The sequence below is a fragment of the Archocentrus centrarchus genome, chromosome 8, assembly GCF_007364275.1.
Source record: "Archocentrus centrarchus isolate MPI-CPG fArcCen1 chromosome 8, fArcCen1, whole genome shotgun sequence".
NCBI lineage: Eukaryota > Metazoa > Chordata > Actinopteri > Cichliformes > Cichlidae > Archocentrus > Archocentrus centrarchus.
The window spans coordinates 6,157,701-6,182,253 of record NC_044353.1 but is presented as its reverse complement, the minus strand read 5'-3'; the positions used below and the strand labels follow the sequence as shown (position 1 = coordinate 6,182,253).

At 43.0% G+C, this 24,553-nt stretch overlaps 1 protein-coding gene across 1 annotated transcript; it reads right to left on the bottom strand.

Moving 5' to 3' along the window:
* Window positions 1–572: 572 nt before the first annotated feature.
* On the bottom strand, window positions 573–24,223 carry LOC115785262 (retinoic acid receptor alpha-B-like). Its single transcript, XM_030736800.1, has 9 exons — window positions 23,106–24,223; window positions 5,841–5,995; window positions 5,150–5,291; window positions 4,335–4,495; window positions 4,032–4,208; window positions 3,700–3,904; window positions 3,544–3,611; window positions 2,930–3,020; window positions 573–2,341 (listed from the first exon to the last, which is right to left on the bottom strand). Exons 1-9 carry the CDS (start codon window positions 23,302–23,304, stop codon window positions 2,097–2,099), a joined length of 1,443 nt encoding a protein of 480 aa, XP_030592660.1. The 5' UTR covers window positions 23,305–24,223; the 3' UTR covers window positions 573–2,096.
* Between the last annotated feature and the right edge of the window lie 330 nt (window positions 24,224–24,553).

Genomic DNA, 24,553 nt, shown 5'->3' with positions numbered 1-24,553 from the left:
GGAATCTTCAGGGTGAGACTGTCAATGCATAGTTCTACTACAATATCCTAAATCACATGGCAGATTTGACAGCCTGACTTTGTGCCCTTTCTGAAAATGCCAAAAACAAGAAAAGAAAAAAAAGGATTACTGTTTGATACACTGCAGCTACAATGAAGTGATCTTAAAATACCACCTGTTCTGGAAACTGCCAAGAACGGGCAAAGTAATGAACGGGCCAAATTTAAGTTATTTAAGGTTCTTGAGTTTTTAAGATGCTCATTCCTGGAAGTTTTGATCACCGTGCGTGTGTTCCTCCCACAGTCCAAAGACATGTAGTTAGTGGGGTTAGGTTAATTGCCTCTCAGCCTGTGACAGCTGGGATAGGCTCCACACCTCTGCCCACCTTCCACTACTGCTGCTGGACTCTGTCAAAGTCCTGTGCTGGGATCAGCTTAAACATACTGTTGGCTGCTGCACGGGTAGGAATGCATGCTTAAATACGGCTCTGTTATGTTTTCCTATACATAAAATAAATGTCAACATTTCATTGTGAACACCAGAATATACCAAAGAAAAAACATATTTCACAATTTATAAGAGAATGATACCTCTTTATTGAACGCCCTGTATTTTATACTTTCCAGTGAGTGTTAGCTCACCACACATTAAAGGGGAGAACAGTGACAGAGATGATTTGTACCTGACAGTAGGGAAGTTGTAGTGAGGCAGTAACACTGTGTAAACAGACTGTGACATCAAGAGGCGCACACTATAAAAACAGCAGAGCTGGGAGCAGCAGTGAGGGAGCCCAGCACTGACAGGAAACACATGTTTTTGCTTACTGCAGTGCCCCCCAGAGGACAAATAATATTATTTTCTTTAAACAACAATCCCAGAAAGAAGTCTCGAGTCCACGGACAAAGTTTGGCAACCATACATGGAACATTTGCTTCCTGTTTGGCAGCTGTATTTGATTTGTCTCCCATTATTTTATTTTATTTTTAAGTCATTTTTGAAAACTGACATACATAAACACAACATCTCTTATTTTTGGGGGGGGGGAAGCTGGTGCGTTCATGGGCCAGACATGACACTTATTGGAAAGAAATATTTTATGCCACTATTCTACGTGATGCCATAATTCTGCAACAGCAAAGACAGTGTGAGAAGTGCACCTTCCACAGGGGGAAAAAAATAATTTTAAAGCTTTATTTTTGGGTAAAGATGGGAATCGGATTTAAACCAGATCTGACTGATAATTCTGTACATGCAGTGATTCTGTCCTGGTGGCCACTCAAATAAAAATGAGTTTGAATAATGCTTCAAAATAACGTGTCCAGAGTCCTTCTGTAAGGATCAAAGGAGGAAACACTGCAGCCTCACTGCTTCATCCCCCTCTAAACACAGCTTGCACATTTAGATGTCACGGATGACGCTCCTATTAACTTAGCTTTGGTTGAAAATGTCCACTAAAAGGAAGACAGCTGTTTATTTTATAAAACTAATCCCATGTGTTTCACAGTTTGTTGAAGCTACTTTGAGCTGCATCTGAAAACAACCCAAAGTTGATGATGATGATCTATAAAGTCTCCATATTTCCATTTCTGATTCCAGTCGAGGAAACTAAAGTCGAGGGTTTTTATTTTTCCCTGATGTTTCTGTGAGCGGTAAGAAGGGAGAAGCTGAGTGTATCTGTGTTGTGTTGTGGTGAGGTGAGGAACAGTTAGCTGCATTGGGAAAAATACAGTATATACATATGTACAGTTAGGAAAATAACCTCTGGTATCAGCTTGTCTCAGCCTTAGCTCTTTCACACCCTTTGTTATATACACTATATTACATTCTCCAGACTATACAGCACAGGACTTTTTTGTACTTTAGGAAATGTATGATTTAAGAAGAATCTATATAATGAACTGTTTATAGATCATAAAAATGTTTTTCTTTTTTTTTTTTTGCATTTAACATCGAGAACCATGACTTCTTAACACAAAGCAGTCCTCACAGCACACAGTGACCCCGAAAGTTTATGGGTTCAAACATTCACACGCAGCGCAAGATGCTCTGCTCAAGTTCATCAAGTTCATCTCTTATTGTTTGTAGAGTGTGGGGCTTCAGGGGGAGGGGGAGGAGGGGGAGCGGGGCACGCGGCTCGGGCTGGGAGAATGGACCAATTTGGGGATCGGACTCGAATGGCGGCTTCCCGGTTTGTCTTCCTCCTCCCTTCTGCCTCCTCCTCTTCCTTTCCCTCCCCCTGCTCCGTGCCCCTCAAGTCCCTCAGAGTTCTCCAGCATCTCCTGGATAAGAGGAGGCATGGAGCCAGGGATCTCCATCTTCAGTGTGATCACTCGCTCTGCCCCTGTGAGAAAACAGCACAGAGACAAAGGTCAGCGTAATGGGAGAGCCTTTCAGTTTGAACATCACAAAACATTCTCAATTCTGAACTCACCACTGCTTTACTTTACAAGTTATTACACTACTGTAATCTTATATGTGACATTAAAAAAGACAGGAATGTCTGACAACATGTCCTCAGAAACTATTACCTGAATTTGAAAGTTTATCATAACTTAGATTCTCTAATAAGGTCAGGGTGCCACATAATAGTCAGCAGTGGCTGATCCCAGCAACACTGACCCATAAATGGCTGCTTCTACTTTGCTGTTTCTTTTTCAAATACTGTAAAACTTCCACCTGCTTCCTGTGAAGATGTTTTCAAAATAAAAGCCCTTTCTCCAGTCAAAAAGAATAATTGATCCTTTCCATTCCTTTATAAATGTAGATATCACTGACATCAATGAAGCGTAACGTAACAGTGCGCTGTTACTAATCTAAAACCATCACATTTTAGACATACAGGTTTGTGCGCAATTGCGGCTCCAACGCATGTTTATTTCAAACAAAAGCGGTTACTGTTTGTGTGTTAGTGTGTGCGCGTGTGTCTCACCCTTAACACTGATGCTCCTGAGGTCTGTAATCTTCATCAGTATCTTGGGGAACATGCAGGGTTTATCCGGCCTTCTCCTCCTCACATAGATCTGCACACAGCATGATTGTGAGGGAAAACAAGTAAGTGCTGTTTCTCTCTGTGCAGCTGATTCATATATCCTCTTTTGATAACAATTGCTGATTGCTCGTGTGTTTTTAGGACGAGGCAGCTAAGCATAATTCTTGACTTCAAAATAAAAAACAGTGGGAGGAAGTCACATGAAGTCTGATGTCATTAAAGTGGGCAGCTCCTGGATGATCTCTATCCTGTCGGCTGAGCACACGCTCCTCCGCCTCCTCTATCACATCAGTGAGTCACACTGCTGCGCTGAGTGACGCGTATCTTGATGAACATGAACACACAGTCCAAATATTTTAGTGGACCAAATGTGACTTAATTCAAATCTCTCTTTTTAAAGCTTTCTGCCTTCAGTAAAGACACACCGAGCTCAGGCCAGACAGCCACAGATAACTACATCTGTTCAAGTACATACTTTAGTTTTAGGGACACAAAGTGTATGCTCGTGAATTGTGAGTACCTACGAGGCAGTTGGGTAATAATTGATGTCAAACCTTTAAAGCTTCAAGCATTGGCTCCTGAAGAATATCCACCTTCTCTGACTCCTCCAGATCCTGACGATCTGCACCAAACACAAAGCATCACTCCTGTCAGTACGTCTCTTTGTTTCTTTCATTTCACTCATTGTCCTGTGACAGAGAGTGCAGTACCTCCACAGAGCAGGCAGATGGCGCTAAGCAGCCCCGTCTCTGCATCATCCATTTCCAGCGGGAGCAGCTGGTTGGCAAAGGCGAACACCAGGTCTGTGAGAGGTCCAAACCCAGCGTTGTGCATCTGGGTGCGATTCAGGGTGAGGCCATCAGAAAAGGTCATGGTGTCCTGGTCTGGAGTATAGCGGGTGCAGATCCTCAGAATCTAGGGAAAGGACTCATTATTTACTAACAAAATCTATTATTCAGTGATTCAATATCATAAATGAGGCAACTGTGTCACAACTGCGATGTTTGTCTTTGAGAAATTGCAACTTGCAGCAAATCCTCACCAGTATGTCGAGGCAGGCGGCTTTGAGCAGCGTGATCTGATCAGCGATGGTTAGGGTTGTGAAGCCTGGGAGCTGCTTGGCAAACTCTACTGTCTTAATGATGCATTTGGTGGACAGTTCGCTGAACTTGTCCCAGAGACTCACATCCAGAGCGACACGGTGCTCAGAGCTGTTGCTCTGCAGGATGGGAGGGACAACAATGACACATTAAAAAAACAATTACCTAATTATTTTTTTTTTATTTGTAAGTTTCTTTGATTTTTCAACTCAAATCTGCTCGTCTGTGTGTGCCTGTATGAGTACCGTGGTGTACTTTCCCAGCTGACAGAGGGACGGGAATGTATCCTGATGGGCCCGTCGAACTCGTTCGATCATCTGCTCCGTGTCTGCTGACAGGACGTAGATCTCTGTGTCAGGCTGCTTCTTCTCCTCCTTTTTCTTCTTTGTTCTGTCATTTCGCACCACTGTGAATGGAAATCAAGATGAGAGGCTTTAGCTGAGACCTTCTGAACCTTTTAGTCCACTGGTGAATTCACCTCAGGACATCTGAAATACCGGCCTGAAACAGACAGTTTCACAAAACAGCCCTAAAATAAAGTCCTAAAGTATTCAGTTTGCTTTCATTTGCAGAATGACTCAAAACTGAATGAGATTACATCACAAACTGTAGCTTGCATGCTGGAGGTTAACAGGCCTTCCTTGTTCTGAGAAGATGCAAAATCTGCCAAACATCCCTACATCTCTAAGAGAACATGTCGTGTCTCATCTGTCCCCAACTAGGGGGATTCTGAGGGTTTTGTTTTGCTATTCATAACTATTACATTTATATTGATTTTAATCTATAAGTCTGTCTCCAGCAGCAGTAGTGAAATTCCATTGTTTTGTGCTTGGTTCACAGAGTGTGGCACAGTGATGGAGGCTTTTAGGATTATGTGCTAACTCTGAATGATCACCAGAGGGAGACAAACAACAAGGCTAGAATGCAGCACTGAGGTCCAGAAGTCAACTAAAGTTAGGCGTGACGTTTTGACTTCAAACCTTCTCCATTGTCAGTAAACTGACTTAAGAAGCTCCACTTTTTCCACACAGCCACAAAACCAACCTGCACCTGTACTCACATTCTTTAGACATGCCCACATCCAGGCACTTCTGCAGTCGACACGACTGACACCGGTTCCTTGTCACTTTGTTGATGACGCAGACTTTGTCCCGGTGGCATGTGTACGCCATGTTCTTCTGGATGCTCCTCCGAAAGAAACCCTGACAGAGAGAAACAGAAGGCAGTGGCTGAAATGCAGAAGCAGGGTCGCAGAGTGCTGTGAGCATGTGCAGGTGCTGGAACTGGAATGAAAACTGCATCATTATTTCCACTGTATCTGTGCAATCCTGACGTGGTTCCTTCGGTTGATGGGTGGAGGTGGCGGTCTAACAGAACACGAGCTTGAACATAAGCACATCACAGCATATCAAAACGCACACACACACACACACACATACACAAAAATATCAAAGCAGATACTAATTGCATAGACAGATCCTTTGTGTTTGTGTGTGTGTGTGTGTGTGTGTGAGTGCACAGTGTGTGTACAGGATTAGATGAAGCCAAGAGGCTTAGAGATCCTTGGGTGGCATAAAGGTCGTGACCTCTCTGCTGACACTTTATGCAAATGCTTTGAGATCTCCTGCTCTGTGCTGCTACTTCATGTAAGCTTTCAAATTGTAGCTGGAATTTGTGGTCCAGTTCCCCTGGAGCGTTGTGGCTTAGTGTGTATATTGTCTAAGTTCAAGCACTGGCGTTTCAGTGCCTACCTTGCAGCCTTCACAGGCACTGACTCCATAATGGTATCCTGAAGATTTGTCCTGGCATACAAAGCAGGGTTTGTAGATGCGAGGTGGAGGTGGAGGTGAGGGGGGACTGGGGACAAGCAGGTCCTCCCCTGAACTCGTGCTCTCAGTCTCTATAGCTGCAAGAGAGATTTACATCAAGTCAAAGTCAAATTCCACATATGTGCAGGACATACAGAGGACTGAAACTGCCTTACTCTCAGACCTGAGCTGGAACGGTGTAAGCACACATCTAAATAGTCACACTGCAATTTATGCTCATAATTCAAACATCAAAATAGTCATTATTTATCTCATGCAGCCCCTCAGTTCATCCTCTGTCAGAAACGAGACATTTCTGTACCCTTCAAGCGACTGAATGAAGCCAATTATGACATAAAGCTGTACATTTATTAGTGCCACTTTTCCTCTTCTAATAACAACACTGTCATATTTTCCACTGAACCGTGGCTAACAGACCTAAAACTTGCTACTTGATATATGGATGATGTTTATAACCCAGTCACCCAAATCCTCTCTCCCTGGTACTGATCTCTGTGGATGAACTAGAATTCAGAAGCAGCTGCAGTTCCAGGCAATGCAGCCCTTTTAAACCAGCCAAGTATGGCATAAAGACCCGATGGAACTGTGTGATAGGAGTTTGGGCATAATTAAAAACACAAATAAGTATCCATCCATCCATCCATCTAGAACATTTTGGAATGTTTGTCAAAGATAAAAGAAAATAGTGTATGTGTTTATGTTCCCCAGGGTGCACAATAACAAGCCCTGACACATCTGGGAGTGAGAGCAGTGCGTCAGCCTTTGATGAAGAGTTAGTATCTAAAAAAATGGAGCTACTTCAACAACTTCCAAAATAGCAAAGTGTGCTGGAAAACTGTTCTTGCTAAAGGTGGAAACAACAACAAACTTGTTTCACCACTCGAGGCAAAAAACACACCATCAAGTGCAATCAGGCTATGAAAGCAAGCGAGGAGGAAGCACTAGCAGCTGGTGAAGTGCAACCCCAAAGTATACCAAGTGATTCAAATGAGCATTGCTGGAGCCCTCGCTAATTATTCTCCATGTCAAGTCAAGTTTATTTCTAAAGCACATTTAAAAACAACAGCAGTTGACCAAAGTGCTGTACATTTAAAATAAATAAAATAACTTAAAACACAAGGTAAAGGAGACAGAAAGAGTAAAATAATAAAAGATAAGTAAAAGAAAACAACATCACTAGTGTATCCAGGACTCATTCTGATTTAAAAACCAAAGAATAAAAATGGGTTTTCGAGCAGGTTTCAAAGATGTCAACTGTAGGAGAGGTCCTGATATGAAGGGGCAACTTGTTCCACACTTTCGGAGCAACAGCTGCAAAGGCCCGATCACCTCTGTGTTTTAATCTTGACCTCGGGACAGTCAGGAGCATTTGCTCAGCAGACCTTAGCGATCTAGCGGGAGTATGCAGGCTTATAAGGTCAGAAAGGTAGAAAGGTGCTAACCCTAGCAACACCTGTCAAAGGGTGGTAAAAGAGGGCTTCAAGCAGCTGGTTAAAAAAGCTCAATGTGTAAATATTGCACAACTCCTGAAGAGTAACACGGTTAAGTTACTTCAGTTATTGCTATTGTTTAACTACAGTGATGGCCAAAGTTTGGGCAGTGGCACAAATTTTGTTTTTCATGCATTTTGCCACTTCCGTTTGTATTTAGATTATTTGTTACATGTTTCTGTGATATGGTGAAGCACAATCCCAAGGAAAAAATTTAGTTTTGGCAGTGGTGTTACTGCCAAAATATTTGGCCATGATTATACACTGCTCAAATACATTAAAGGAACACTTTTTAATCAGAGTACAGCATCAAGTCTGTTAAACTTCTGTGACCCTGTGCTCACTGCCCGGCACTGTGGAGCAGATTGCCATTTGCCACAGAATACCAGAATTAGTAAATCCATCACTGGAGCCCTGAGCAATTCACAGATGAGAGCAGGTTCACCCTGAGGACATGTGCGAAAGGGTCTGGAGAAGCTGTGGAGAACGTTATGTAACATCTTTCAGGGTGATGGGTTTGGCGGTGGGTCAGTGATCGTCCGGGGAGGCATATCCATGGAGGGACTCATAGACCTCTGCAGGCCAGGCAATGGTACCCTGACTGCCATTAGGTATTGGGATGAAATCATTAAACCCATTCTCAGACCCTGCAGTGGGTCCTGGGTTCCTCCTGGTGCACCTCATGTGGCAAAAGTATGCAGGCAGTTCCTGGACACTGAAGGAATTGATACCATTGACTGCCCACCCAAGCTTGCCTGATCTAAATCCAACAGATCCCCTCTGGGACATTATGTTTCTATTTGATGCAGCCAGGATGCCCCTCAGACTGTCCAGGAGTGATGCCCTGGTCCAGATCTGGGAGGAGATCCCCCAGGACATTAGGAGCATGCCACGATGTCGTCATGCATGCATACAAGCATGTGGGGGCCATTCAAACTACTGAGTACCATTTTGAGTTGCTGCAGTGAAATTTGGACCAGCTGTGTATTATTACACTATAATGCTGCTGTTGCTGGCACCGTGTGACAACAGACTGACACTTTGAATTAGGTAGTCTGTCATCAATGTCAGCAGCTCATTGGAAAAGAGAGCTGGAAAAGCTCTTCCTTTAAAAAAAAAAAAAAAAACACCAATAAATGCTGCTATCTGCACGTTGCAATCACCAGTAAAAAGTGTTCATTATTTTTGTAATTTCTATATCATCATAAATATTATTGCAAATTTCCTGGAAATATGGTGATATAATTTTGAGGCTACATCCTGCAATCCTAAATATCAGATGGGAAAAGGCCACGGCTGGCTGGTCAGCAGTGACTGAAGTTTCAGGAGATTATTTGCTAGTACAGCGTTTCTCAAACTGTGGGGAGAAAAGTCATGCGGAACAAATGTTGAACATCAGATTACCGTATTTTTCGGACTATACGTCGCTCCGGAGTATAGGTCGCACCAGCCAAAAAATGCATAATAAAGAAGAAAAAAACATATATAGGTCGCACTGGACTATAAGTCGCACTTTTTTTGGGGGGGGGGGGGGGGGGGGGGGGGGGGTTGATAGAATCCGAGACCCAGCGCAGAAATTCCATCTTGAACGGCAATTTAAAATAATAATGGATTAAAGAACAGGACGAACACGGTTACGCCTACGTTATGCTAACGTAGCACATTCAGCTACATGACGCACAACGAACACGTGTTCGGTATGTTAACGTAACATTAAGTTATTCAGATAACCATAGCATAAAGAACATACTAACAAGTTAACCAAACCATCAATCCATTGAATTCTTCATCCTCGGTGTCACTTCTAAACAACTCCGTACACTCCGTAGACGAAGCGCCGCTTCCTCTTCTGTGTCGCGTTAGTCAGACTCGTCGTCAGCTGCAGTTCCAGTTATTCCAGCCTTTTTGAATCCCAACAGGATGGTTTGTCACTGAAGCCCATGTTTTCTTGATCCATCCAATGACTTCCAGGAAAGTTGGGTGGCGCATTCTCCCAGTTGCCGTTAAGCTGTGCTCTCCGTCCATCATCCACTGCGCCCACAGGTTACGCAAGACTGCCTTAAAGCTGCAGTTCACGGAGATGTCAAGTGGCTGGAGTATTTTGGTTCATGTGTTATAAATGTCACATATACGTCGCTCCGGAGTATAGGTCGCACCCCCAGCCAAACTATGAAAAAAAGTGCGACTTATACTCCGGAAAATACGGTAATTCTCATGGGGGAACAAGGAACCGTTAGCAAGTAAGTTAGGACGGCGACTTGCTAAACTCCACCGTCACCGTCTGCTGTGCACATAGTTACCTTGAAAAAGCAATCTGATTACTCCTTTAAAAAGTAACTTAGTTACTTTACTGATTACTTAATTTTACTGATCTAACTAAGTTAGATTACAAGTTACTTTATTAGTTATATTCAACAGCTGCCGGTGTTGTGCCAAAAAGTGATCGTCTGCCATAAAGTGATCTAAATGTTACTGTGTGTTTTTATGTGTATTGTCTTTGCTTAAATTGGTAAATAGAGTGCAGTCAACATGATTTATGAAGGGCTTATATATAAAATGAAGAAATAACCTGTTTTTCAACAATCTTTAGGACTCTGTTATTGGACCTACATTATAATCAATCCGGTGGTTTTTGGCCACTTCAAATATCTTTATAGAACTGTGATGTTATATTTGTTGTGATTTCTCTGAGAGGTGGTGCTGTCACTTGGTGTTGGCTCTCACTGCGGTATTGTATCACTTCCTGTTCCTGTTTCGGAGCACAGTGTTTTGCTGTCTGTTAGCTGTTATATCTGTATAACTCGATTTATCTGTATAATAACATATTTTAGTGTAATCTTCACCTACTTTAAATAGCATACTCTTTGCTGAATCACCTGTATTCACATTACTCACTTTATTTGTTTTTAGAAATTCGCTAGCTTAGCTCAGCTAGTAGCTTAGCCCTTAGCCGACTCACTACCAGCATGGCTTCTTCTCCTGTCTCTCCTGCACTTTCCTGCTCTGGGTGTCACATGTTTAGTTACTCCTCGGCCTCCTTTAGCAGTAACGGTACTTGTAATAAATGTAGTCTGTTTGTAGCTCTGGAGGCCAGGCTTTCTGAATTGGAGACTCGGCTCCGCACCCTGGAAAATCCTGCATCTAGCCAGGCCCCTGTAGCGGGTGCGGACCATGGTAGCTTAGCCGCCGTTAGCTCCCCCCCAGCAGATCCCGAGCAGCAGGGAAAACAGGCCGGCTGGGTGACGGTGAGGAGGAAGCGTAGTCCTAAGCAGAAGCCCCGGGTACACCACCAACCTGTTCACGTCTCTAACCGTTTTTCTCCACTCGGCGACACACCCGCCGAGGAACAAACTCTGGTTATTGGCAACTCTGTTTTGAGAAACGTGAAGCTAGAGACACCGGCGACCATAGTCAAATGTCTTCCAGGGGCCAGAGCAGGCGACATTCATGGAAATTTGAAACTGCTGGCTAAGGCTAATCGTAGATTTGGTAAGATCGTTATTCACGTCAGCAGTAATGACACCCGGTTACGCCAATCGGAGGTCGCTAAAATTAATATTGACTCGGTGTGTAACTTTGCAAAAACGATGTCGGACTCTGTAGTTTTCTCTGGGCCCCTCCCCAATCAGACCAGGAGCGACATGTTTAGCCGCATGTTCTCCTTGAATCGCTGGCTGTCTGAGTGGTGTCCAAAAAATGACGTGGGCTTCATAGATAATTGGCAAAGTTTCTGGGGAAAACCTGGTCTTGTTAGGAGAGACGGCATCCATCCCACTTTGGATGGAGCAGCTCTCATTTCTAGAAATCTGGCCAAATTTATTAACCCTCCTAAAAACTGACTACCCAGGGTTGAGACCAGGAAGCAGAGTTGCAGTCTTACACGCCTCTCTGCAGCTTCTCTCCTCCTGCCATCCCCCCAAAACCTGACAGTGGACTCATCTCTGTTCTTGTCCTGTTGGACCTCAGTGCAGCTTTTGATACTGTTGACCATAACATTTTATTACAGAGATTAGAGCTTGCTATAGGTATTAAAGGTACTGCACTGCAGTGGTTTGAATCATATTTATCTCATAGACTCCAATTTGTTCATGTAAATGGGGAGTCTTCTTCACACACTAAGGTTAATTATGGAGTTCCACAGGGTTCTGTGCTAGGACCAATTTTATTTACATTATACATGCTTCCCTTAGGCAGTATTATTAGAAAGCACTGCATCAATTTTCATTGTTATGCAGATGATACTCAGCTTTACCTATCAATGAAGCCAGATGACACACATCAATTAGTTAAACTGCAGGAATGTCTTAAAGATATTAAGGCCTGGATGACCTCTAATTTCCTGCTTCTAAATTCAGATAAAACTGAAATTCTTGTTCTCGGCCCCACAAATCTTAGAAACATGGTGTCTAACCAGATACTTACTCTGGATGGCATTACTTTGGCCTCCAGTAACACTGTGAGAAATCTTGGAGTCATTTTTGACCAGGATTTGTCCTTCAATGCACATATTAAACAAATATGCAGGACCGCTTTTTTGCATTTGCGCAATATTTCTAAAATTAGAAACATCCTTTCTCAGAGTGATGCTGAAAAGCTAATTCATGCATTTATTACTTCTAGGGTGGACTATTGTAATTCATTATTATCAGGCTGTCCTAAAAGCTCCCTGAAAAGCCTTCAGCTGATCCAAAATGCTGCAGCTAGAGTACTGACAGGGACTAGAAAGAGAGAGCAGATTTCTCCCATATTGGCTTCTCTTCATTGGCTCCCTGTTAAATGTAGAATAGAATTTAAAATTCTTCTCCTTACACACAAGGTCTTGAATAATCAGGCCCCATCTTATCTCAAAGACCTCATAGTCCCATATCACCCCAACAGAGCACTTCGCTCTCAGACTGCTGGCTTACTTGTGGTTCCTCGGATACTTAAGAGTAGAATGGGAGGCAGAGCCTTCAGCTTTCAGGCGCCTCTTCTGTGGAACCAGCTTCCAGCTTGGATTCGGGAGACAGACACCCTCTCTATTTTTAAGATTAGGCTTAAAACTTTCCTTTATGATAAAGCTTATAGTTAGGGCTGGATCAGGTGACCCTGAACCATCCCTTAGTTATGCTGCTATAGGCCTAGTCTGCTGGGGGGTTCACATAATGCACTGTTTCTCATTCACCTTTGTTTATACTCCACTCTGCATTTAATCATTAATTGATATTCATCTCTGGCTCTCTTCCACAGCATGTCTTTCTCTCCCCTCAGCCCAACCGGTCGCGGCAGATGACTGCCCCTCCCTGAGCCTGGTTCTGCTGGAGGTTTCTTCCTGTTAAAAGGGAGTTTTTTCTTCCCACTGTCGCCAAGTGCTGCTCATAGGGGGTCGTTTTGACTGTTGGGTTTTCTCTGTATTATTGTAGGGTCTTTACCCACAATACAAAGCGCCTTGAGGCGACAGTTTGTTGTGATTTGGCGCTATATAAATAAAATTGAATTGAATTGAATTGAATTTCTGCAGCCTTCTGAGCCAGATTTCTGTTTAAAAAGACATTTTTAATGTCAACGACAGTTTTTACCTTGATAAAAAACAAATAAACAAATATAAAAGTCACTTTGCCAAAAATTGTCATTTTGACTGTTGGGTTTTCTCTGTATTATTGTAGGGTCTTTACCCACAATACAAAGCGCCTTGAGGCGACAGTTTGTTGTGATTTGGCGCTATATAAATAAAATTGAATTGAATTGAATTTCTGCAGCCTTCTGAGCCAGATTTCTGTTTAAAAAGACATTTTTAATGTCAACGACAGTTTTTACCTTGATAAAAAACAAATAAACAAATATAAAAGTCACTTTGCCAAAAATTGAGTGCAGCTTCTACCTTGTGATAAGAAATGCTGTTTCTCGCTCAAAATGACCTGACATCATTCATGAGAAATATGTTTGACATGTTTCTCAGATTATAGGTCAACGAGTCATTTACAGCCGTCTAAATACAGACCATCATTTTCTGGCAAACTGAAAATCGCTTCTTGGCAGATGATCACTTTTGGGCACAACACCGGCATAAAATATATCTTTTTACAGAGGAAAACGAAAAAAAATAGTAACACACAGTAACTTGGATAAATTACTTTAATCTGATTACTGGACTGCAAATAGTAACGCATGAGATTACTCGTTACTGAGAAAAAGGAGTCAGATTAGAGTAACCCGTTACTGACATCACTGCTGGTCACAGAGGTCAAGAAGAAGACGGGGCTTTCTTTCTGTCTACCTGAACCCAAACAGAAGTAACACATCTGCTTCATGAGAAATGCAGCTCCACTTTGTGAAAAAGTTTCGTGTTGCACAATACATTAGCTACATGGGTAGTAGCTATATGCATTAGTAATAAGTACACCACAACATCCCGCTCTTAATTCGGTGTCATATTTGTTGTTATTTTTGATCAAAGTTAGCCTGTGATTTACTTTGGTGGCCTCAACCCTTCAGAAACCAGCACCATCCGCAATTCCTCCCCTACTCCCACTTTGCCTCATCTAGCCTCATCTAACCTCACACACACACACACACACACACACACACACACACACACACACACACACACACACACACACACACACACACACACACACGCCTACCCTCCCCCTTTAGTAGCCATACCAGACATTCCTCTATGGAGGAGATTCAACTCCCCTCTACTGCTCTGCTCACACAGAGCGGGACAGAAAGAAATGAGGAGGTCCTTCTCCTCCGCTGCATCATACCATTCCTCCATCTTCTCCTCACTTCATCTTTCCTCTATTTGCCTTTGCACTCTTATCACTGACACTCTAGCCAGCAGTTCCCTGAAGCACTGTCTGACCTCTTTTAAACTTCTCAGTTCTTCTCCCCCCCCCCCCCCCCCCCCCCCCCCCCCCCCCTTGCTTTCCCTCCCCTCTGCTTACCAAGTGCCTCCTTCTCTGTTTTCATCTCTGCGTTTGTTAATCTCTTCTTATTGCTTTCCACTTCTGCTTTAGTGTGTAGGACATGACGGCCGCAGGCAGCAGAGTGTCCATACAGACTGCAGTGCTGGAGCTGAGGCTCCAAATGAAGGGAAAGGTCTTTAAAAGAGAGCATCTCCAAAGATGGGTCTCCTATTTGAATCAGATACAGATGCCAGCATTTTGATAGATTTGCAGAAACTTAACATTAATTTATTTCAAATACTTATAAGAAACAATAAGCAAAGAAATAATTAAATAAAGAGATCTCTTTATGTCAGATTGTTTTTGCTTCAGCGATTAAAAAAAAAAACTGTGCAAATGTTATTTTGGATTCAATTAAAAATAAATCAAACATTTTACAATAAATACATTTAACTTATTAAACATACTTTTCACTTCCTAAAGACTTTTGGAATTTTGGAACCAGCAACTGACAACAGCTGCTGTAAGGAGCTGGCCAAGTTTCTCAAGGGGGGAAACTTAGCATCTGGTGACCTCCATGGCTTCCAGACTTCAGACAATTACTGATTGCAAAAGATTTGCAACTAATTTTTTTTTATTATTCCCAATAATTATTAGTAACCTTAGTTTGTCCAGCCCATTTGAAGCTTGTGACAGTGGAAGGCTTATAAAGGAGTGGCAGGTACTGCACTATTTTTGAGTGCCTGGACATTAACCTGAACGTCTGTGGTGTGAACAAAATCATTTATGCATCCATATTAAGTCCAGTGAAGGACTGCGCCAAGGTGACAATCATTAACTCTCAACTTTACACACATGCAGACCACAGAAGAAGAAAAATCCAGAGAAAGGCAGCAGCTGAGAGGAGTTTTGAACCCAGAGCCTTCTCGCAGTGAGGCAACCGCTGCGCCACCCATGTACAGAAACTTAAGCAAACCGCGTTCTTTCTAAAGGACCTGACTGTACTAAACAGAAGTTCAAGAAGTTACTCAACAATTAACCATGAAATGAGTTTTCACAAGTCGCCTCATATTGCCCCATTACTCGCAGATGCATTGTTAGGGCATGTGCGTGACAAGGCCGAGCAGACTTGCCTTCACCCTCAGAGCTGTGGGTGGAAAGTAAACCATGCTAACCAGCAAACCTGCAGGACTGTGATGTAGAAAAGGAACAGCTGTATATACGTGTCACAGCAAACTGAAGCACAACCACTCGGCCAGAGCGCAACCGCATTCTGCTCTGGCGTGCGGACTTTAACCTACGAGGAAAGAAGACTGCTGCTGCTGCTGCTAATGTTAGCCACACACGGCGATCTAATCTCACATCTCGCATGCAATTTGTCATAAAGAGCCGGCCATTTCAAAAGCACTTGAAATATGATGTGGTTGATAAAGAAGGTGAATAAAGGCTTAAAATGGCACTTTGATATTCACACACTATATGTGCAGATGTTTGATTTGCTCAGTTTGGACTGTTTTGTGACGTGAAAAATAATAAATGCTAAAATGAGTCGTAAAATATTCATCAGTGGCCTGCTCAAATAAAATCTGGAGAGACGTATTTATGCATTACAGCCTCACATTTAGCATTATACTGTAAAGATTTCATCTGAATGTATTCAGTCTAATATTCTACATGATAGATACAAAAATCCTTCAATTTGGGCAACTATGATCTAAGTATATGTACTTTTTTTTTTTTTCACTTAAAAACAATGACAAAAGTTGCTGCAAACTAAGCTAAAATATCCCTTTACACCTGCAGCTAGCTTGTAAAGCCTGTATTTATTTGAGCCTTGAGGTATACTCAGGTCAACACACGGTTAAAACCCTTCAGACGCTGGTGTGTTCTGGCTCCTGGGCAGGGCAGCCAATCTGTGTTCCGGGGTCAGCTTAGTTCAAATCCAGCAGTGGCAGCATGAAATGTTGGCTGGTGCTGGGGTAAGCCATTTAACCAATCTGATGTAAAATATTGTTAAATGGTAGCCCCGGGCAGTCCCAGCTCGGTGCCAGCACAGCGCTGCTGAATAGAGAGTATGTTCCCCCAGCTTAGAGAGCAGCAACACAGAGACAGCAACGAGGAGCAGGAAGTCCTTAAGCCTGACTTCTGCATCATTTTTATTAGTTTTCTTCTTCTTTAATTTGGGTGCAATGAGCTCATTTCACCTATAACTGAGCAATATGGATAAAATTCATCCATCGTTTTTCATATCTAATCCATCTGCCCATGAGAGATTAAATGTGATTGGAGTGTCTGTTTTTGGCTCATTAAATTGAGTAATATCTGACAAATATGGGTGTTTCATAACAAGAATCCCGTATTCCCAGTATTGCCTAAAATCAGTGACTAAACACTAATTTGCTCACTCTGACCTTATGACGTAATGTAACCAGCATGAACTCTAAATGAACTCTATAAAAGTGATGCCGCACTCGACTGTAAAGGTTTCAGTGTCGGGTGATGGCACTGAAAAGGTGAAAGAACGAGAGTTTACATATCAGTGTTTGAGTCAGTAACTAGTTCATTCAGAAACTAGTGAAAAGAACAGTATCGAGAAATTAATTAATTCATTTTTCAAGAAAAAATACAAAGTAGCTCAAAGTATCCAGAACGCTTATTGGTCTGATAATCTACAACATTTTAAAAGATCTAAAAATGAATGTTTAACAAATCTGCAGGAACCTCCAGTGTGTTTATTAACACTCTGGAGTATCATTGGCCAGTTTTGACTACTTTTGAGTTTTTATTTCACCTTAAAAACTGTTATCTTTGCCTTGCCTGGTATCATTGTTTTCAGCACAACCTCACACATGTGACTCAACAGTTATGTTTTCATTATAACACACGATCAAAAGTTAAAATCACACAAAAGGCATAAAATCTGAGTTTTTTACTGTGAAAACCACAAACATGTTTAATTGGATTAGAATCTTTATTGCCATTTAAAGTTGCACAACGAAATTTTAAAGTTGCACAACGAAATTTCAAGTCGAAATTTCAAGTGAACCTAAAATACAAATATAAGTTGTAATTTTCAAAAACCTATGTACAGATTTAGCAAACAACAGTTAAATAGAACGACTGATGTTTGAATGCAGGCGATGCCTCGAGCGTTTTTTTGTACAACTATTTACAGATCAGTCGGGTGTCACACAAATTATTTGTGCCACTCCAAAAAAACAGTTCCTGTCCAGCACAGACAGACGGGCCCATCACCGGCCTGACACTTCCTCCTCCTGCTGTACACCTGGAGACAGCGTTCACCTCTGAGTCTGCCTTTGGTGGCTTTGTGGCAGCATCTGCCTCATCCGTGACTCCACAACACGTTCCAAACGCCACACATTGCTGCGCTTTCTGCGAGCAAATATTCAGATTTTACCGTTTCTTTCTGCACCAAACACTCAGTTAGGACAATATACAGGACAAAGCATGGCGTAAAATAATGATCAATGATCTGGTTTTACTTGGTCTATCAGCACAATTTAAAAACTGGCACGTCTGTCAACTCTAGAGGGTTAACAACATGAGACAAAGCAGTGCTTCCCAAAAATTCAGACGGATTATTTTCTGACAAATATCTAACAGAAATAATCAGCTCCTTCTTTAGTGGGTCTGCGAATGAACTCCAGCTCCACTGTCTCAAACATAAGCTGTGTGCAATGGTGGTCCTCGTTCTGCTCTGCAGCCTCCTCAGGTTGCAGTGACCCTGCATCTACAGAGAAGAACAAGGACTTCCATCACCAGCTGGAGTACATCCCCCAGGAGACCTTCTGTGAGGAACCAGCTGTGGACCACAACAACAGCAACCTAGCCTGAATTGGAGGAAAACATTTTCTCAGAAGAAGATAAATAAATGAAAACATATCTATTTTACATTTTCAAAACTTGCTCAACAGTTTGTAATGACTATATTTCAGTGAGTGAAAACATTTCAGCATGAAATGCTAGCAAGACATCTGGAAAGTATACAAGTCAAAGTTTTGCTACTGCCAAAACTTTTGGCCACGACTGTAGCCACATCTGGCTCCAAAGTCAAAACTCTAACCTTGGGGCTTACAAATGCAGAGTCCAAAATCAGTGAGTGACAGCACAGTAGCTATGTACATCTTTGATATACAGTCAATGGGTATGAGTGTTAAGGCCCTTTCACACCGGATGTGTTGCGTAAAAACGACACAAAATTCCGAATCTTTCGGATGCGACCCTGTCGTGTAACCTATATACACACCGGATGGGTTGCGTTTTTGCGACTAAATCCTCCCTATATAACGCACGGTGGAAAAAAAAATGCAGTCGACATCAAGTGATGATGTAATGGTCCTTATGTTTCTAAACAAGAGAAGGAAGAAACACAGTTTATGGGTTCATCCAACTCATAAGAAAGCAGCAGCAGGGAGAGTTTCATGGTTTGATCACGGAGCTGAAGCTGCATCACGGATGCTTTCACTCAAATTTCTGGATGTCAGTGGGACAGTTTGAGCTCTTGTTGGCAGAGTTGGGATCACATGTGAGGAGGCAGAGGATAATATCAGAGAGCCGACTGACCCGGAGCAGCGTGTAGCTGTGTCTGAGGTAAAATATTATGATTTTATTGTTCCCACATCACTGTATATTCAGTACATCGGTTCGTGTTTTGAGCTATGACCTCACATGCTGCTAAATGCAGCGCTCTGATTGGTCAGTCCTGTTTGTTCGCTTGCGAAAGTCAGAAAAATCGAACTTGATCCGAAAAAATAAATGCCGCAAATTCGTCCTGTGAAATGACGCGGTCGGTGTGAACGGCTGCATTAAGAACAGGAGAGTCCGAAAAATATTTTTAACGCACGAAACATTCGCACGGAATTTACGCGTTCGGTGTGAAAGGGCCTTTAGTTATTGTGTTACAAATACAAAACAACAATCAACTGTTTGCAGATGTTTTATCAATCATCTCGCTTCCTTATTGGCAAAACAAACATTCAAGAAGAAGGATTTTATCTATGGACGGTTTAAATTGAGCGACGTTTACAATCTGAGTCTTTTCCATGCCGTCTCCAATAAAGACCATGAAGAAGATGTGAAATAAGAGAAGAGCTGCAGACAGAGACGTGCTATAGCAGAGGTCTGTGTCTCAAGCAAATCAATTAATAAGCAGCTTTCCACTGCTACTCTTTTAGTTTTTATATGATAGAAGTGTGATCTCTCACACACGAACACACACGAAAATACAAAAACACCTCCTCCCCTTTTTACACACTCAGGTCAAACTTGGCCAGTATGCTCTCACATTCCCAGACAAACTGTGAATGTGACTGTGTGTGTGTGTGTGTGTGTCTCCAACACAGAGAAAGAGAGGTCATTCAGTGCAGAGAAATGATGACTGGGCAGCTGACACAGGAAAGAAAGAGCTAGATAGAAGGAGGAATAAAGAGAGGGAGAGATGTAGGTCACTTCCCAATTGTCAGTGAGTCATAGCTCTGGATCACACAACCACACACACACACACACACACACACACACACACACACACACAGCGTCCATGTTGCTGTTGAATATGTGCGCATGCCTGAGTCTGTGTTCAGCCTTTGGCCTTTGAACTTGTTTGACACTCTTCATTCCAGTCATGCAAAGACACACACAGACACAGACACACACACAGACAGAGAGGGGGAAATCGTCCCTGTCTCTCCAGCCTGAATTTACGAGCGCTCCTCTCTTGTTTCGTTGTGCACTCTCACCTCTCACCAGCTGACTTTCCCTCTTTATGGGTTTAACTCAGTTGTGCAAGCTGTGACATCACCACATCATCACCATCTAAGGCTTAGTGTTTCAGACAATGGGGTGGGGGCAGCACTGTCAAATTATAGCAATAAGGTTATGTATTAATATGTTCATAGTCCTGTGACACATGTGCAGCCTATCCAGTGTGAATCACACCTGTAACAGGCTGATTTATAACAATCCTCCCGGAACTGTGTTGGGAAAGGATTAGGGATGGACCAATTGTGAAATTCTGGGTAAATAACATTTAAAACAACAATTTTGGCATTAGTGAACACCAATATTTTTTTCTAGTTTGCGTTCTTATTTGCGTCCCACTCTGTTTCAGGGAAGCAAAGGCCTCTGTTTCCTCCCCAAATAATTAGCCGACCTGTTTGGTGTCAATATTTGGACGACGGCTGATGTCTGTGCAGCGGGATTTTGTTTTTTTTTTAATCCCATTTTTGTACAAGGGAGGAATCTTCATTTTACATACAGAGCTCAAAAAACATTAAAGGAGCACTTCTTAATCTGAGTATATCATCCAGTCATTTAAACATTACTGATGTTAAGCAGCAGAGGGGGTTGTTAATCAGATTAAGCTGCTTTGGTGTTAATGAAATTAACAGCAGGTCAACTAGAGGGGCAACAATGAGACAACCCCCAAAAACAGGAATGGTTTTACAGGTGAAGGACACTGACATTTTTTTCCTCCTCATCTTTTATGACCTTTTTCACTAGTTTTGCATTTGGCTAGGGTCAGAGTCACTGCTGGTAGCATGAGGTCATACCTGGACCCCACAGAGGCTGCACAGGTAGTCCAACTCCTCCAGGATGGCACATCAATCCGTGCCATTGCCAGGTTTGCTGTGTCTCCCAGCACAGTCTCAGAGTATGGAGGAGATTTCAGGAGACAGACAGGCAGTTACTCTAGGAGAGCTGGACAGGGCTGTAGAAGGTCCTTAACCCATCAGCAGGACCATATCTGCTCCTTTGTGCAAGGAGGAACAGGATGAGCACTGCAGAGCTACAAAATGACCTCCAGCAGCCACTGGTGTGAATGTCTCTGAGCAAACAATCAGGAACAGACTTCATGAGGGTGACCTCAGGGTCCTCTGGTGGGCCCAGCACCATAGAGCCTGATTGGCATTTGTCATAGAATACCAGAATTGGCAGGTCCACCACTGGTGCACTGTGCTTTTCACAGATGAGTGCAGGTTCACCCTGAGCACATGCGGCAGATGTGAAAGGATCTGGAGAAGTCGTGGAGAACGTTATGCTGCCTGTAACATCGTTCAGCATGACTGGTTTGGTGGTGGGTCAGTGATGGTCTGGGGAGGCACATCCATAGAAGAACACACAGACCTCTACAGCCTAGGCAATGGCACCCTGACTGCCATCAGGTATCAGGAGGAAATCCTTGGACCCACTGTCAGACTTACACTGGAGCAGTGGGTCTTGGGTTCCTCCTTGTGCACAATAATCCCCAGCCTCATGTGGTGAGAGTATGCAGGCAGTTCCTGGAGGATGAAGGAACTGATGCCACTGACTGGCCCCCATGCTCGCCTGACATAAACAACACCTCTGGGACATTATGTTTCAGTGCATGCAACGACCACCAGGCTGCACCTCAGACTGTCCAGAAGGTCAGTGATGCTCTGGTCCAGATCTGGGAGGAGATCCCCCAGGACATCAGGAGCATGCCTCATTTTTTTCAGGCATGCATACAAGTATGTGTGGGCCACACAAACTACTGAGTACCATTTTGAGTTTTGGCCTGCTGCATTATTTTTTCTTCAAATTTGGCCCTCTGTTGGTTGATCATTTTCATTTCCATCAAATGATGCGGCATCCTGTCATTCCTCACACATTACCCGGTCCAAATCAGTATAGGACTTTTTTTCTATTGAGATCTGATGCATTTTCAAAGTGCTCCTTTCATTTCCTTTTTTTTTTTTTTTTTTTTTTGACCCATGTGTTATTAAACTATAATGCTGATGTTGCTGGTATGTTGTAGCAACAGACTCACACTCTGAATTAGGTAGACTGTCATCAGTGTCCGTAGCTCACTGGAAAAGAGGGCTGGAAAAGCTTTTTTTTTACCTGCTACCTGCAAGTTGCAATAACTGATAAAAGGTGTTCAGTATTTTTCGTTTTTTCTATATTGTTCTTATGTTGTTTTCTATATTTTTGTAAATATTATCCCAAATTTCCTGGAAATATCATCATTTTATACACATCTTTACACACTGAGGTTAACTGACCGATGACACTAATTTCAAATTTCAGCAGACGTCAGATTTAAAAACACTTTCCAGGCAGCACAAAGACTTCACTCGCTTATGTCAGTTCCCAATATTCATCTGTTGCATAACATCAATTTAGCAATTTTGTGATGACAGGCTGAAAGACTTTAAATGACTAAAGACTTTTAATTTCCATAACAAATATTTATCCCTGGTCCACTCAAAACATTAACCACATGTGTAACACGCAGCTCAGAAACACTGGTCATAATAATGTTTAACTATGACAGTCATGACAACACATGTCAAACACACAAATCTGAAAATCCCTCACAAGCTGAAACTTACAGAATCCTTCCTGTAAACATGAAGCTCCTTTGGAGCCGTTTACATTTCTTTATAATATTTTTGTACAAAATACCCCTGACAGAGCGATGGCTGCTGTACAAATACTGTAAAAAAAAAAACCCCAGAGAACATTATTAAACTCAATGAAACTAAATGGTGCTGTTGTGCCTTCACTTCTCATCCAGCAGACTGAAAACAAAGTGTGTGGCAGCTAGAAGACGCAGCTGGCATGTGTCCCAGCTGGCATCAGTTAAGGGATGCACTCCTCCCTTCAGCTGACAGGAATACTACAGCACGGATTAAACTGCACTCCCTTGGTACTTATATTAAACAAATCTAATTATCTATTATGGAGCTATTGCCGGTGGTGGCGCGTCCTGTATTTATTTGATGTACAACTCCATTATGACAAATAATCAGTTTAACATGACTCACAGTGGCTGGATCCGCTCCAGTGTCTGCCGGTCAGTAGAGACCCGCCGAAGGGACGCTGGAGTCCTCCTACACCGGGCAGGAGTCCCTTCTCCGGCCGGAGCCCCGGGGGTCTGTGGTAGTAGTCCATGCTTAGAAAAGAGCCCGTGCTGGGGCTGCTGGGGCTGGGGCTTAAACCTACAACATCCACGCTTTCGTACATCCCCGAGAGGCGAGAGTCTGGTTGTGGTGTCTTTGTAGCAAACAGAGAGGGACACGGTCACAGGACGGCAATGAGAGAAAGAGGAACGGAGGGAAGGAAGAGTTCACATCTTCATAACAGACTGGAGGAGGAGGAGGAGGAGGAGATGGCCGATTCCACGGTGACCTTTCAGGCTTTGTAAGCAGTTGACGTCAAACTTTACCGTCTTTTGCGCCGTTTTCTTATTTACGTTCACTAATTAAACATCACCACAGTCCGAGTGCTACAAGTGCTACCAACCTAACCGCTGTGCTGCTAAAGTCTCAGCCCTGAAACGATTAAAATCCAGGGAGGAAAAAAAATTAAACCCACTAACATTACAACAGCCTCTCGCACCGTCACACAGCCGTGTGTCCCATTTTAGTTCATAATGACCTCAGCGTGTACGCGTCCCCCGCCGTACAGCTCGCTATCGCTAGCAGTTTTTGTTGTATTTTTTATTTTTTTTACCAGTAGCTAAATATATCGTGTCATACAACTTGCCACTGAAGCCACCCGGGTGAAGTGTTTTTCGGCGACATTGTGCTCCTTAATGTCACAGCCAGTACAGTTTGTCCTTAAATCCATGCGGGGTGTCAGTGAACGGAGCCCAAACCGAAAAGTAAATTGATCCAGTCGGCTGGTGCTTCGGTCGCTCCGGTTCAGAGAGTCCGAGCATTAACAGCAAAAATAACCCCAAAAAAGAAAAAAACAGCCCCGACACATTAATTCTGGATCTGTGTGCAGTGTGTGACTCTGAAGTTGCCGCTGTATTGCCAATGAGCAGAATATCCAGAGGCGAGCAGGGTCTGCACGATAATCCGAGGCAGCTCGGAGCGCTGCTTGTTGCTAGTAGCTGAGGTCCAGCGGCGGCACGGGAGTGTCCTGTGGTAACCTCGGCTCTGCACCCGACGGCCTCCCTCTCTCTGCCTCCCTCTCTCTCTTTCTGGTTGGCGAGAGACACCACCTGCGCACGAGCTCCACCTACCTGTCATGCGCTGGCCTCCAATAGTCTCCCATGTCTCCGGCATCCAAAGGAAACCTACCTGCTACTGCTGCTGCCTGATCAGACTTCTTTTGTTTTCCCAGGAGGAGGGAATGGGTTTGATTGTAATGATTTTAATTCTTTTGCTTCCGTTAATGGGCATGAAGAGGTGAGGCTGTCCCATAACTGTTTCCTGGCCAGTGGAAAGATAATGGAGCATTTGTAAACAATACATTTTAACCACAA

What these genes read in the sequence shown, in the direction of transcription:
- LOC115785262 (XM_030736800.1), bottom strand. Translation starts at nt 23,304, where the DNA reads ATGTACGAAAGCGTGGATGTTGTAGGTTTAAGCCCCAGCCCCAGCAGC. An exon ending in TGTGGGCATGTCTAAAGAAT is followed by an intron (nt 4,496 to 5,149) that starts GTGAGTACAGGT and finishes TTCCATTCACAG; the next exon opens with TGGTGCGAAATGACAGAACA. An exon ending in CATCTGCCTGCTCTGTGGAG is followed by an intron (nt 3,612 to 3,699) that starts GTACTGCACTCT and finishes TGTTTGGTGCAG; the next exon opens with ATCGTCAGGATCTGGAGGAG.